Source organism: Populus alba, chromosome 12 (assembly GCF_005239225.2).
Source record: "Populus alba chromosome 12, ASM523922v2, whole genome shotgun sequence".
Classification (NCBI taxonomy): domain Eukaryota; kingdom Viridiplantae; phylum Streptophyta; class Magnoliopsida; order Malpighiales; family Salicaceae; genus Populus; species Populus alba.
Window position 1 is genome coordinate 12,235,268 of NC_133295.1, and position 14,055 is coordinate 12,249,322.

The window sequence follows — 14,055 nt, forward strand, 5'->3', positions numbered from 1 at the left end:
GAGATGAAGGCTATAAAAAAAAGACTCCTTCGCGGGGAAGGCACTTGTTTAGAAAATTAAAAACAAAACGAAAAAAGAGAGAAAAGAGAGAGTGAAAACCGACCCGGTTTTTAAATCGTTCAAGTGTTGATTTAATTAATTCATTTTGTTTTTAAAAATAAAATTTTTAAAACAGCGTTGTTTTTTTTGAAAACAAATATCAAGATTTTTCATTGATTCCATATTAAACTCTATAGCAGTTATCTTAATATAATATGATATAATTAATTTGATAAATATATCAATAACAATATAATTAGATTTTAAAAAATAGGATAATATATTTTATTTTATTTTTAATATTAAAATAAATATTTTAGATTGATTCAGGTTTTATAAATTAATTTATTAAATTTATGAGTCAAGTTATAAATTCTACTAGATTTAATAATTTTATTTTTTAAATTATTTTTTACCAAATTATTCTAGGCTTCATTTTAAAAAAAAATAAAAAATAAAAATGTAAAATATATTTTTTATTGCAAGTAAATTTTTTATTATGAACATTTAATATATATGAAGTGATTTTTCTTAAATATCGAGAAAAAAACATCTTTAATCAATTTTAGGCCCCTCCACGCTAACACATGTCAAACAGGCAACTATGTCATGGACCTGAATAGACTTTATAACATCATCCTTCTAAAAAACCATTTTATTTAATAATAAAATAAAACCAAATCTAAAGATTGAGGACCAACCCAATGATATGATGGGACGCTTTGTAAATTGCACTGCTTTTTGAACAAAAACTCATCAGGGTCGGTCTTCAAAGCAAATTTCTATATATATATATATAAACATCAAAACAAAGTCTCAATATTTTATAAATGATTGAAAAAAAATTGATAAAATTATATAAAAAATCATAAAATTTAGGTAAATTTAATATTCATCAGGTTTTTTTTTGTTATATTAGGCACATAATAATTAGACAAAAAAATGGTAACATTCCTATAAAAAAAAATATAATATTATTTGAGAAACATGAAAAAAATTGAATGATAATTGAAATACAATGTTAAAATTTTTTTAATGCATTTAAATCTAAATCTTAAAAAAAAACAATCATGACATGGCACCTGGCACTATAGAGTATAGACTGTGAGCCATACAAACTTGGACCTGCGAGACTATGCTTGCGACTACGCTTCCATAGCTGCCCCTCTATTTTTTTTTTAAGGAGCCGGCCACATGTCGTCCAAGAAAAAGAAGGAAAAAAAGGGTCATTGCTTGACACCTGGCCCAATAGACTGAGGGTTGAATGCGTGTGGACCTATAAGGCCAGTCTACCATGGATGACCCTCTGTTTTTTCTTTATTTTTTAAGGAAATGACAACATGTTGTCTGTATTTTTTTTTTTGAAAAAAAATTACATGATTCAGATTCTGGTTATTTCGGGGTGCTTATAAAATCAGGTTGAGGTATTTTTCCAAGCAAGTTTAAGGTTTAAAAACATCTTAATGGAAAGCTAAATCAATTGATATCAATATTGGTATTTTTTTATGGTTGAATATGATCAAAAGATGATTTTTAAGTCTCTCATTTTCCTCTCTCAAAACCAAGGGCTTAAAAATAATAAAAAATATAATTTTTGAACCATAATAAAAATTATCATAAATTTAAGATTAGCCGTGCATTTTCTTCAAGTATTACATTTTAATTTTATGTCTTTTAATTTTTTATTTTAACAATAATTTCAAACTCATTCTCATCTAATTGGGATATAAAAGGACTCAATTGAAAGAAAAAATTTAAAGGATACAAATTTTAAAAATAAAAATTATAAAAAAAAATGAGGAGCTTCTCTATTTGTCCACAAGAAAGTCAAGAGATTTCCGGGTGGAAAAGCAATTTTAAAAAAAAATTAAAATTATTTATTCAAATTAATATTTTAATATTTTTAAATCGTTTTGATTTATTAATATTAAAAATAAATTTTAGAAAGCATTATATATCACATTACTAATACAAACTATTTTCTTTTAAATATTTAATCACATCATTAACTGCAGCTCCAAACCTTCCAAAGTTGATGCATGTTTTGTCCCACCTCTGAATCTATATTGTGGAAAATAATTATTTGTTATTAAGTGAAAAATAATGGTAATTGATAATTTGTAATTACTTGTCAATAAGAGTTTCCTGTAACAATGTTTTTGTGCCTTTTGTCATAGTACTCTTGTTTTTTGCCAAAGAAATTAGAATATTTTCGTGTATTATTACTCCAAACTGAGATTTAGATAGCAGTTCATGAGAATAATAAGTTATAATTAAATTCATACATCAATTTTGTTTGTTACTGTATTGAAAATAATGCTTGTTGACTCCAAAAATTATGTCCACAAAACGAGATTTCAAGAATAAATGGATGCCAATTAAAAAAAAAACATTAAAAAAAAAAAAAAGGATCTCAACCTAGTTTTTCCAGGTCACTTGAGTTCATCAGGTTTTTGTTTATGTCGGTTTTTTATCTTATTCATACTGGTCCACTTATTAAGTCCTAAATTGACCTGTCGGGCTTATTCAAATTTAATAATTATAATATTAACAAATCAAAATCATTAAAAGAAAACACTAAATTAATGTATTTTCTAGCAAACACACCCATCACAAAGCCAGACAAACACTTACTGAATCCAACCGAAGTTGTGATAGAAAAATCCTCTCATTGATACAAGAATTAAGAGGAATTAACAACAGACAAAAGTCGATCCATGATTCAACCAGAAAAAGTAGAGGAACTGTGGTGGAAACTTGCTCAAGAAGTAGTACTGTAATAGTATAAAGGTTGAAAGCTCAGCTGCCCAGAGAAAAAGGGCTCTAAAGACACAGAAAAAGTGGAATCAATTATTCGTGTCTTTGTACGAAAAGAGAGACCGATCATTAAAAATTTATTGCTATCTTTAAAGATTGGCTTGTTTCTCTTGGACTGTTATTCGACTACACAAGTCTTCCTCGAGTCTTCCCAATTAATCTTATCGCACACTTGAAGGGTAAGTTTAGTGGTCAATTGTAAGATTTGTTTTGCAATTATCTCGAGTTCGATCCTTAAGAGTATTAACTTGTCATCCATGTGGTGTTTTACTTGCTTACTGGACTTGCAGGATATTCAGTGAATCCGGAAATTAATTGTGGTGCGCGTAAGCTGACCCGGACACCTCGGGTTATCAAAAAAAATAATAATAATCTTATCGCTCTTTTTTTCTTTTCAAGTAGCATGCTAAAAAATTAGAAAAATAAAAAAACTTCAAAATCTAATTAAAAAATAACATAGTTTACCGAATTATATGTAATATTTACAACTTGATAATTGTATACAACACAAGCGACTAACAAGTAGCATGAGACACAGGCGATTCTAGTTTTAAAAAATTAAGCCAGATAAAAAAAAAAAAAAAAAAAAGACCAACAATTCATGAATCATGATTCATAATTCAATGTGGTTAGAATTCAAATAAGCTTTAATTTAATTTCAACTAAATTCATAATTAAACAAAATCAATTCTCAAGCATATCATTTAACTATATCTACTCGTGAATGTGAATGGATCTAAAAAACTTTTAGAAAAGCCTCCACTAAAATTGCCCCAACTCATGGATGGATGGATATGGATCTGAAGTGATCGTGAACAAGTCTGCCTCGCCGATTAATTGGAAGTGCATGAATGCCTTCAACTTCAAAAACAATTCCCATCTTCTTCAGCTCCTTTTTATATTCATCAATGCCTTTAACGTAAAAATCGTCACTGTCATCGTTGAAAGGAAGGAGGGTAAACGGACAGATCGACTCCCATTCGGGACCATACAAAATGCAGCTTCCTGGAGATCTATGGCCACCGGTGGCCACCGAGCCGAGTCCGCAACCAACTCACTTTACGGATGCACATCGTCGGACGTGAAGGAAATTTATGAGAAGTTCTCTTTAGCTTTCTGTAGCGTGAAAGAAAGGAAAAAACATCCTTCTCTTGCAATGGAAGACAATGCTGCTTGCCGCTTAAAAGATTGGACAAACACCTTGACAACCTCCTCAAAATCTACCGTCACTCCAACTCCTCCAACTCATTTTTTCCGAGTGGCGATGCGGCCGTCATAGAAATTATGATCTATCAATGGGACACTGTTGAAAACCTGTAGAAGGCAGCCCCATTCTGGATCAGAAAAGAAACAATCACTTGTTGAATGATACATGCAATCTAATATAAAAAGAAGAACCTTCGCTGTCGGAGAAGACAGAATTGAAGACAAAATGACAAAATGTTGTCAGCAACCATCTGGTAATTTCCACCGAAGTCAATTATGACACCAAGCAACTGAAGCTCTGGTTTGAAAGAAATAATTTCTTTACCATATTCATCTTCATCAATGAATGGTATTTTACTGATTTGCCTTGCAATTTTCCACTCTCATTGTACAGCACACATCCAACTGGAGACCTTCTGCCACGGGAACTTTTTAGCCATCTTCCTTCTCTAATTCTACTAACAAAGTGATTCAGAGACAGAATTTTGCTTCAAAAAATTGATGAAACTGAGCATTGATATCACATTGGTTCTAGACAAAGTGGATGAAGCTCCAAGAGACATCAGATAATTTCCAATAAATGCGCACGCTTCCCTATATTCGCACATGAATCCGATTGTCTTTAGCTCCTCTTTGTACTCCTTGATTTTATCACCATAAAAACTCTGGTCAATTATCGGGATATCACCAATATTTTGAAGAAAAATTAAAAGTAATCTTCAAAATATTAAATTATGAAATCTGGCTAAACTCTGTTGCATCAACCGTGAACATTCCATGAGGGTTCTTTAATAATATTTTGAAGACAAATTAAAAATACTCTTCAAAATATTAAATTATCAAATCTCTCCAAGCTCTGTTGAATTAAGCCTAAATACCTCATACAAATTTTTTAACAACACTTTAAAAACAAATTACAGATACTCTTCAAAGCATCAAATCATCAAATCTCGCTTACACAATACACATTCAAATTCACATTCTTGCAAAACTCAAATCTTGGCTTGAATTCTCAAATAAATTAAATTATCATACATCAAATCCAAGAAAAAAAATTAGAAAATTGTTTTATTTTTTTGAAAAAATACTATCTTTTCATATATTTAACAAAATCATATATTTGTATGTATTTAATTTATGCGATCAAATTTGGAGGTATACTAGACGCTGGTGCATTAATAAAAGCAAGAGGCACACAATCAAGAATCCCTCGATTCCATGTGTCATCCAAAAGGATTGTTTCCCTGGATGATGCCAGAATAAAATCTGCTTGAATTATGAAGGGGAAATTTGCGACCATTTCTGTAGGAAGAAATGGATAGATTCCAGGGGGAGCTCATTCCTCTACGCAGACGTTCTCCATTAGGAAAAGCCGAAGTGATTGCCCAATCTTCCACTTCCATTCTCTTCTCGACTTTGTTTTCTTGTTTCACAGCGAACTTCTGTATCCACACATAGTAGCTGCTTTCTCTATCTAGCTCATCAGTACTGTTTTCCGCCATTGACAGACGGAGTGTGTAGGACTCAGCATCCATGCTCTTCCTTGTCCTGAAATTAGTCTCTGTTCTCATTATCTTCCCTGACAGAAAGGCTTTTTATCTTTGAAAGAAAAAAAAAAGACTTCAGGATGAATGCTTGACGCTGCTTCTTCACAGGATTCACCTTGTCAGGCTTCAGAGGCAAGACTATTGCTGTTGTTGGAAGCGTTGAGCCAGAACCGTATATTTGTTTTATGTCATAAAGAGATGGATTCTCCTCAACCCATTCTGGAACAATGATTCTTCTTAACTTTTCTGTTTTCAATCAGCCAATTTTATTACATAAGTCAATTCCAACACAAACACCACTCAACTTTAAGAATTCCTACTCATGTATTGGAACTAAACATCCAAAAAGCTGGAAGTTGAAATGGGATCGGAAATTTAACAAACAGAATGATCTTATTTATACACAGACAACATAAAGATAAGTATGAATCCATGAAAACCTGAAAAAGCTAGAAGTTGAAATGTGATCAGAAATGGAGTGCGTGAGAAAATTACCCTTCTCCCCAATTTAACCACGTTTCCTGTTGCCCTTCTTTGTGGAATTCCCAACACTGCAAATGGACTCTGTGTTCTTAGCAGAAAACGCCTTCTCATTATTGAAAATCAGCAGAGTGGCTGGTGCACCAGTGGCTGTTATATCACGAGATGTTAACACAAACTCAAGCGATGGGTCTACACCCTCAAGTACTCCTTGTCTTCTGCATTCTGAAAATGAAAATTCACCACCAAGTAAATAACAGAACAACATTTTAACTACTTGAAAATTAAGGAACACGCGCATGAACTTGTTTTGTGATTATGACGTGGAACTTGCTGTGAGTACGTTTATGGAACATATTGATAAGGCAAAGTCCGAGAAGAAGTCCGGACATGTAATCTAACAAAAATGGCCATAATTTTGGATTCGGCTATTGAATCTGGCTTAAATTTATCAAATGAAGTCCGGGCTCAATTCTATGGAAGGTCACCTTGATGTAATCACGCGAGGTACAGAATGCCTTCAAATTAAAATAACGAGGTGAAGAAAAACAAGAAAACATGAATGAGTTCCATGAGAAGTACGAGGATATATTTAGTGTAGAGTTCAGCAGAGGATACTTGACAGCCTGGTCAAGCATAGGAGCCAAAGGGTTCTCTTCTCCTCCTCTTGAGAAGATTGATTTTCTTATGTGCTCTGTGTTCTTTCGGAGTCGCCATGGCAACGAAAACAAATGGACTGCATACACAAAACAAGCGGAAGTGAAATTAACACTGAGAGATGGAACTTGTTGAAGCCTTGAAGAAAGCAAATAGTGAAGATTCAAGAGATTGCCAATGAAAGCTTAGCATGGAAGAAAACACGTTAAAATCGCGACCGGAAACGCTGTTTAAATTATGTTCATTCAAGATTTAATTTTTTATTAAAAAATATTTTTTTAATATTTTAATAAAATATATTGATATTAAAAATAATTTTTTAAAAATTAAAAAATATATTATTTTAAAGTATTTTTAAAAAAATATTTTAAACTATAATTGCTATCACAGTAACTCAAAGTGTTAACCTATTAACATTTTAAAAGTATATTTTGTTTTAAAAGGTAGTAAATTGATGAGTCCCACCTCTCTTGGACTGATTTTTTTCATCACAACCGAACTATCATGGAACTTGGTTGAGTCTCTCTCTCTCTCTCTCTCTCTCTCTCTCTCTCTCTCTCTCTCTCTTTGTTTTTCTCTCTTCTTTTACTATCTTTTTATTTTTCTCGAGCTACCACCACGTTGAATTTTACAAGTTATGACTTTAGCAAGAGCTAATATATTAGAAAATATAAAGGTGAGCTGCTCCAGATATTTTTCAAGGGAAGTTATATATTCTTAGATTTAATGAAAAAAAAATAATAATTTATCTACACATAACTAAATATTATTTTTTTATTTTCTTGTTTTTTTTTTTTACATGAAGACAAGTACTAACTTAGTATCCTTGTTCCATTTCATAACGAAACTTGTTTTTACAAGAACAACTAAGATATGTAAATTTTTTTAAAATTAACATTAATTTTATGGCACTCGTACCTCAAATTAATTTTATGGATCCTGAAATTAACGATCATTATATATATCTCTCAGTGATCCTGAAATTTTATCAGACTCAATAATTTTTCAAAAATAAATTTCGAAACTTAACTAGTTAAGCTATAAGCATGTGTAACTTGATTTTACAAAGAACAACCTACACCCATAACTCAACGAGGAAAGTCCATTTTTATGTGAACTTTCTCTACAACTTTAAGGGCAGAAATCTTTTCAATGGGGCAGGAGATACTAGAAAGACTTGCTGGAAAAGCATTTAACAGTTGATATTGAAGATTATCCTAAAGGAGAAAAGAGAAAGCAGACATTTCCTAGCTATATATACACACACAGAGACGCACGAATGAGAGACTTTTTCATTTGTGAATGTTTGCTTTAAACTCTGATTCGACCGACGTCCTAAAGTCTTCCTCAATTCATGGCAGTGCCCTTTTGCAAAGAAGAAATTGAAGAATAACACTACTGTTTAGGTGTGAACTAGCTAGCTAGTATCATTAATTTGATGATAAAAGTGGCAGAACGTGAAGAATATGTGTGAGATTATTTGTATCCTCGCAATCCCTTACTTAAGGTAAAGAAACTAGTGTGTGAGCTTCGGGTTAGTCTAACATGGAATACCTAAAATTCTCGTAAGCTCCTGGATCCAGTGGTGATTTATTTGTATCCTCGCAATCCCTGACTTTGGCAGTTGCGTCAGATTAAACCCTAAATTCAATGTATCAATGTAGCCATGCAGACTGCAGTACTGCAATACGCAGATTCTTTTGGGCTTCGAACAACCTGCGCTGTTCGTTCCATCGATGAGTTCCAGCAGGGGAACTCATTAAGTAGTCCAACGTACTTTACGCCTCATGAACAAAACACAAAATCTTATCAAGCTAGGGCCACGCGGGATGACTAGAAATTGCTGGCACCAACCTTGGACCTCACCGAATAGCACTGCTTGCCCAAGCTTCCAACTCCTAGGGAGGCCCTGAAGGAAGAATAAATTCCTTGTGCAATACGTACTTGACCAGTAACACTATCATCAAGTTCAAAGGTGCGCAGAATATCCATGAATGAATCAAGGTTTACAGTTAATAGAGATGAATGAGGAAGAACACTTCTAATCTTAACTTGGAAAACGCCCACTTCCAACAACTGTACAAGAAAGGTGGAGTGGATTATAGACTGGCTCACCATGGCCTCTGTTGTGTAGATTATGCACTTTATATGATGAGGTACAACAAATGGAAGCAATAATTGTAAAACAAAAACTAGAGGCATTTTAAGAACCAAAATGAAAACTAAACACCTAACCCAAAAGGAAAAGTTTCAAGTCATGATTGTTGCTACCTCCGATTGCCAAAAACCTCAGATTTACCCTTGAATAACTGATTCATTGATTGCCCGACTGATGATGGATTAAACGGACGGATAAATTTTCGAGATGGAGCCATCTGGAGGTCTTCTTTATTGGTTTTTGTTCTCCTGGAAGGACCTCCAATGGCTCCAGCACTTTTAATAGATGATGGTTTTGAATCGAATATTGATGAACTGAAGGAAGAATCTGATGGACCAAATGAAACAGGGCCACCTTTATGTGATGCGTCCATGGGATGTCCAACTGCTGCATCCTGATGAGGAGGTGGGAATTTCTCACTCTTGCTCTTGGCGTTTGCTTGTGTCATGGCTCTCCATCTCTGGATAGAAGCAAGCAGATGAGAGTTTCAAGTCAAACTTTACTTTGAAAAACCAAGAAGGGTAAAGAACGAATGAAATCTGCAGATCATGAAGTACAGGACCTAACCATTTGACAATTCTGACCACTTGATTTGACAACTGACCTAAGATGCCTAGGACAAAGTGGATGTCATCATATAACAAGGACCTGTGACTGGCCATGTTTTTTTAACGATAGGAAAAGTGTTGTAACTAAAAGAGATCAAGAAGAGAGATCACAAAAGCAACCTCAAAATTAGACTTGCGCAAAAAGTCTACAAGACACAGTCAAGTAAATATATACCTAGGAACTCATCGAGAATGAAATGACACAGAATGAACAAGTAGTATAAAGATGGACGGATTCAGGGGTGGCTATGTTTCTGCATCTTGCAACAAAAGGAGCTAAATAAAGAAACAGGTCCTATAAAGGTAACAAGAGAGTCTTTTACATACATCTAAGCTTGCTGGATTCTCTGCATTGGCCTCTGGAGCTGGGATTGCCCGACCAGGCCGATCACGTATTCTTACTCTTCTGGCACCATCAACAGCATTAGCTTTTCCACTAAGGCCCCTTTGCCTGAGAAGGAAAATAGATAATTAAAGATCATCTTTCAGCATATAGTCAGGAATACTGGTCGAAAACCAAATATGGTAGGCGATAAAGACAAACAAACTAACCTTCTTGCTTCTTCATCTCTCAACTTCACATCCAATTCTTTACTGGGTGGATACTTAGGCAAACTCGACGGCTCACACGCGTAAGGTTCGGTGGTGAAGAACTATAGTAAGAAAATAGACGACAAGATTACACTCTATATTGCATAATATCAGTCCAGAAATAAGCTCTGGGAAACTAAAATTTATGGAGAAGTAAAAGTAGTAAGAATATATCACCTAAGTCCTTGTGTTAGACAATAAATATTAATTTGAAAGTTTTCAAAATATAAAGCCATCTTCAAACAGATATATACTAGCTTGGCAAATGATTAAGTTAAAATCACTCACTTCACTATTTAGAGCTGCAGTGGCAGTGACTCGATCATCAGGATCTATCGAAAGAAGAGTTTCAATTAAAGGCAGAGAAGAAGCGGGGAAGTCCTTGAAGGTTTCTGCTATACATCGTTTGTATGGTTGTTGTGGTTTAAAAAGTGTAGCATTTGGCAATTTGGATTTCTTCCAATATTCCTCGGATGGAGAGCCACATAGCTTAAATATCTTATGTAGTTGTTCGACCTAAGCAGGGAAAGAAGTGAAAAGTAAATCTCAACTGTGAGCAGTGAACCTGCCAGCTGAAAGAGAAAATAACAAACACAACAATATCATCTATAGAAACAATGAGGAATGGTTGCGATAATAATGCCAAACCACTAAAAGCAATACAAACTCCAAAACCAAAATAATGCAAGATATAATCATTGAAGGTGAACTGATTTAACCTACTATGTCTGACGTTTCCTGATAACAGAACGTTTCCATGGTTGGGAGCTCAGACGACTGAAGATTTCTACGGGCATCAGATTACTTGGTTTGATGCTATCAAGTTCCCTGACAATGTTCAAAATCTACATAACATAATCCAGTAGACCATATTATTCTGTAATAATATACAGCCCAAGATGATTAATAAAGGTAGGGGCTATTCCTCCTGTCTTGCTATTCCTATATCTCAACCCTAGCACTCATGTCTGAGCATATGACTTGACATCACAACCTCATACTAATTAGGGCATAGACTCACATCTACACTAATCATTAGCAGAAACCTAAATTATTGTGTGAAGATTCCAGCTGTGACAACTTAATCATTCAAGCAAAACAAATGAATTTGCATTCAAATCTTTAAACCTAGTATGCTAGAAAAAAAAAAAAAAAACAATACCTCTGTCCGTCCAGGCATTATTGGCTTTCCAGCAAGTAGCTCAGCCAAAATGCATCCAGCACTCCAGAGGTCAACACCAACACCATAACTAGTGGCCCCAAGAAGAAGTTCAGGGGGGCGGTACCAGAGGGTGACAACTCGACTGGTCATAGGAACCTTGCGATCTGGATCATAGAAAGTAGCCAGTCCAAAATCAGCAATTTTTAGAACTCCATCATTGTCAATAAGCAGATTGGAACCCTTGATATCCCGGTGCAAAACACGATGGTTGTGGCAATGCTCAAGCCCAGATAACAACTGCGTCATGTAGCACTTGACCTGCACAGGGAATAAATCAAGAAATGTACAAGTCAGTTAAAAGCATCTCAATTGGGCTGGTATTTCGATGTTAGCAGAGTGGCTAAACGATCAAATTAACCAATGCCACAAAAAGTAGCAAATCTTGGAGTTATTTTCTTTTTGCATTTGTTCACTTTTAAAGATGAAAAGTTGATCTGTCCTCTCAAAAAATGAAAAGCCAATTGAGAAGGGGGATTTCTGTATTCATTCATGCGCCGATGTAAAGTTTGCACTTTCCAGGAAACTTCAAGCCCCAAAATAATACAAAACATCATGTTGATCGTATGAAAGCTATATGCACCATAACATCACAAATAATCAAAGTTAGACATGCAAACTACTAGGCAATGGGACCCCATAGCCTTGGAGATGGCTTGAAGTAACATAAAAGCTCACAGGCAAATTAAAAGGAAAAAAAAAAGACAAGCATATCCACAACCTCAAAAGCAACTAGTTAAGCATACTAGATCAAAAATGTACAGCATACCCAACTTCAAGCCCCAAAATAATACAAAACATCATGTTGATCGTATGAAAGCTATATGCACCATAACATCACAAATAAACAAAGTTAGACATGCAAACTACTAGGCAATGGGACCCCATAGCCTTGGAGATGGATTGAAGTAACATAAAAGCTCACAGGCAAATTAAAAGGAAAAAAAAAAAAAAGACAAGCATATCCACAACCTCAAAAGAAACTAGTTAAGCATACTAGATCAAAAATGTACAGCACACCCAAAAGCTAAAAAAACACCCCAAAACATTCCAATAGCCTCAAAAGCCAAATCCATCAACACCAAACCACCCAAAATTACACCCATAAACCCCATTAATTCTCACATTACACAACAAACTACAACAAAATCGAAAAAACCACACAAACCATCACAATCTTAAATTAACAAACAATGTACCTGAGGCTCAGTGAACTTGACCCCTTGGCGTGCCACCAGCCCGGCAAGATCATGTTCCATGTACTCAAAAACCAAGTACAGACTACTTGACATTCTTGACGTAACCAAACCTTCAAGCTTAAGCACGTTTGGATGATCTAATCTTCTTAAAACAAGAATCTCTCTTGCCATAAATTTAACACTCTCTGGCTCTAAATTATCAAACCTCACTTTCTTTAAAGCCACTATCTTTCCTGTTATTAAATCCCTTGCTTTATACACATTGCTATACGTCCCTTGCCCAATCTAAAATTTTCAAAAAAGATTGAAAAAATTGTTAACAATTCAATAAATGCAATTCAAATAATTTAACATGAGTTTTGGTTTCTTTAATTACCTTATCTAGTTTCTCAAACGTGTTAGCTCGGCGAGGTGTCCAATCGCCGATGGCATCACCGGCGACCGCCATTAACCACGACGGCCACCCTTGCTGGCACTTCAGACTAGCTTCGGGGCGTGGCCTCCGGCGTTCCGTCGCCCCCTGAACATCCTCCACCTGGAACTCGCCGGTGTCCCTTGTTGCCTTCTGCCTCTGCGTTGTTGTTGATGTTGTAGTTATCGTTGCTGGTTTCTCCCTCTTAACCCTCACTGCGGCGTTAACGGCTTCGGTGACGGTGACGGTTTGTTCATCGGAGCTCTGGCCACGGTCGGAGGATCCTCCACGACTCTGGCGACGCCTGGTGGTGTACTTTCCGAGAACACAGCCCATTATTTTAGGTTATGTACATCAGGAATCGGAACAGAGTGGTTTTCCGGTAACGGCAGACCGCTAGTTGTGAGATTCTGTTAAAATTACAGCATTCGAAACGACAGCGTAGTGAAAATTACTAAATGAGAAGCAAACAAAACACCATTTGGATTACTTAACGGAGAAAGAACGGAACGTGAACGGAGAAAACTTTTAGAGAGAGGGGGGGGGGTGAGAAATTTTAAGCTCGCGAAGAAGTTAAGGTAAGCTCATGTTTTTTGGGAGAGACAGTGAAGATGCTGAGAAATAGATTTAAAAACTAAGACATGGAGTCTTAAATATTTACAGGAGGGCCACTGAGAAGCGAGTGAGTTGCCAATTGTCAGTGTTAAGGTGGACAGGATTTTTGTTTTCTTTAAGTAATTTTAGTGATTTAATTAAATTATATAATTAGTTCTATTTATTTATTTTTCAAAAATAGGTTGTTTTCAAAATAATTTTTATTTATAAATATATTAAAATAATAATTTTTACTTTTTAAAATGATACTTTAAAAAGGAAAAAAAAAAAACATGTAAAGTGAAACTTTTTAACCTGTTTTTCAAACAAAAAATAAAAGTAGTGACGTCGGGATATAGAAAGTGGCTTCCGGGGGCCTGAAGCCAGGAGGGGTGGCGTTTTGTTTATGGGCTCTACGTCACAGGATTTGAAAAGGTAGGGACATGAATGAGTGAAAAAATAAGATTGAAGGGCATAAAAGTATGGGACCTTTCTGCCTGCAGGCACCAGTTTGTCTCCCCGAAAGTG

The 14,055-nt window shown here is 34.9% G+C and overlaps 1 protein-coding gene across 1 annotated transcript; it reads right to left on the minus strand.

Annotated features, from left to right (window-relative positions):
- Positions 1-8,823: 8,823 nt before the first annotated feature.
- On the minus strand, positions 8,824-13,524 carry LOC118044635 (probable serine/threonine-protein kinase At1g54610). Its single transcript, XM_035053040.2, has 7 exons — positions 12,898-13,524; positions 12,522-12,806; positions 11,266-11,583; positions 10,392-10,619; positions 10,065-10,165; positions 9,840-9,963; positions 8,824-9,364 (listed from the first exon to the last, which is right to left on the minus strand). The coding sequence occupies exons 1-7, from the start codon at positions 13,267-13,269 to the stop codon at positions 9,014-9,016; spliced, it is 1,779 nt and encodes a 592-aa protein (XP_034908931.1). The 5' UTR covers positions 13,270-13,524; the 3' UTR covers positions 8,824-9,013.
- Between the last annotated feature and the right edge of the window lie 531 nt (positions 13,525-14,055).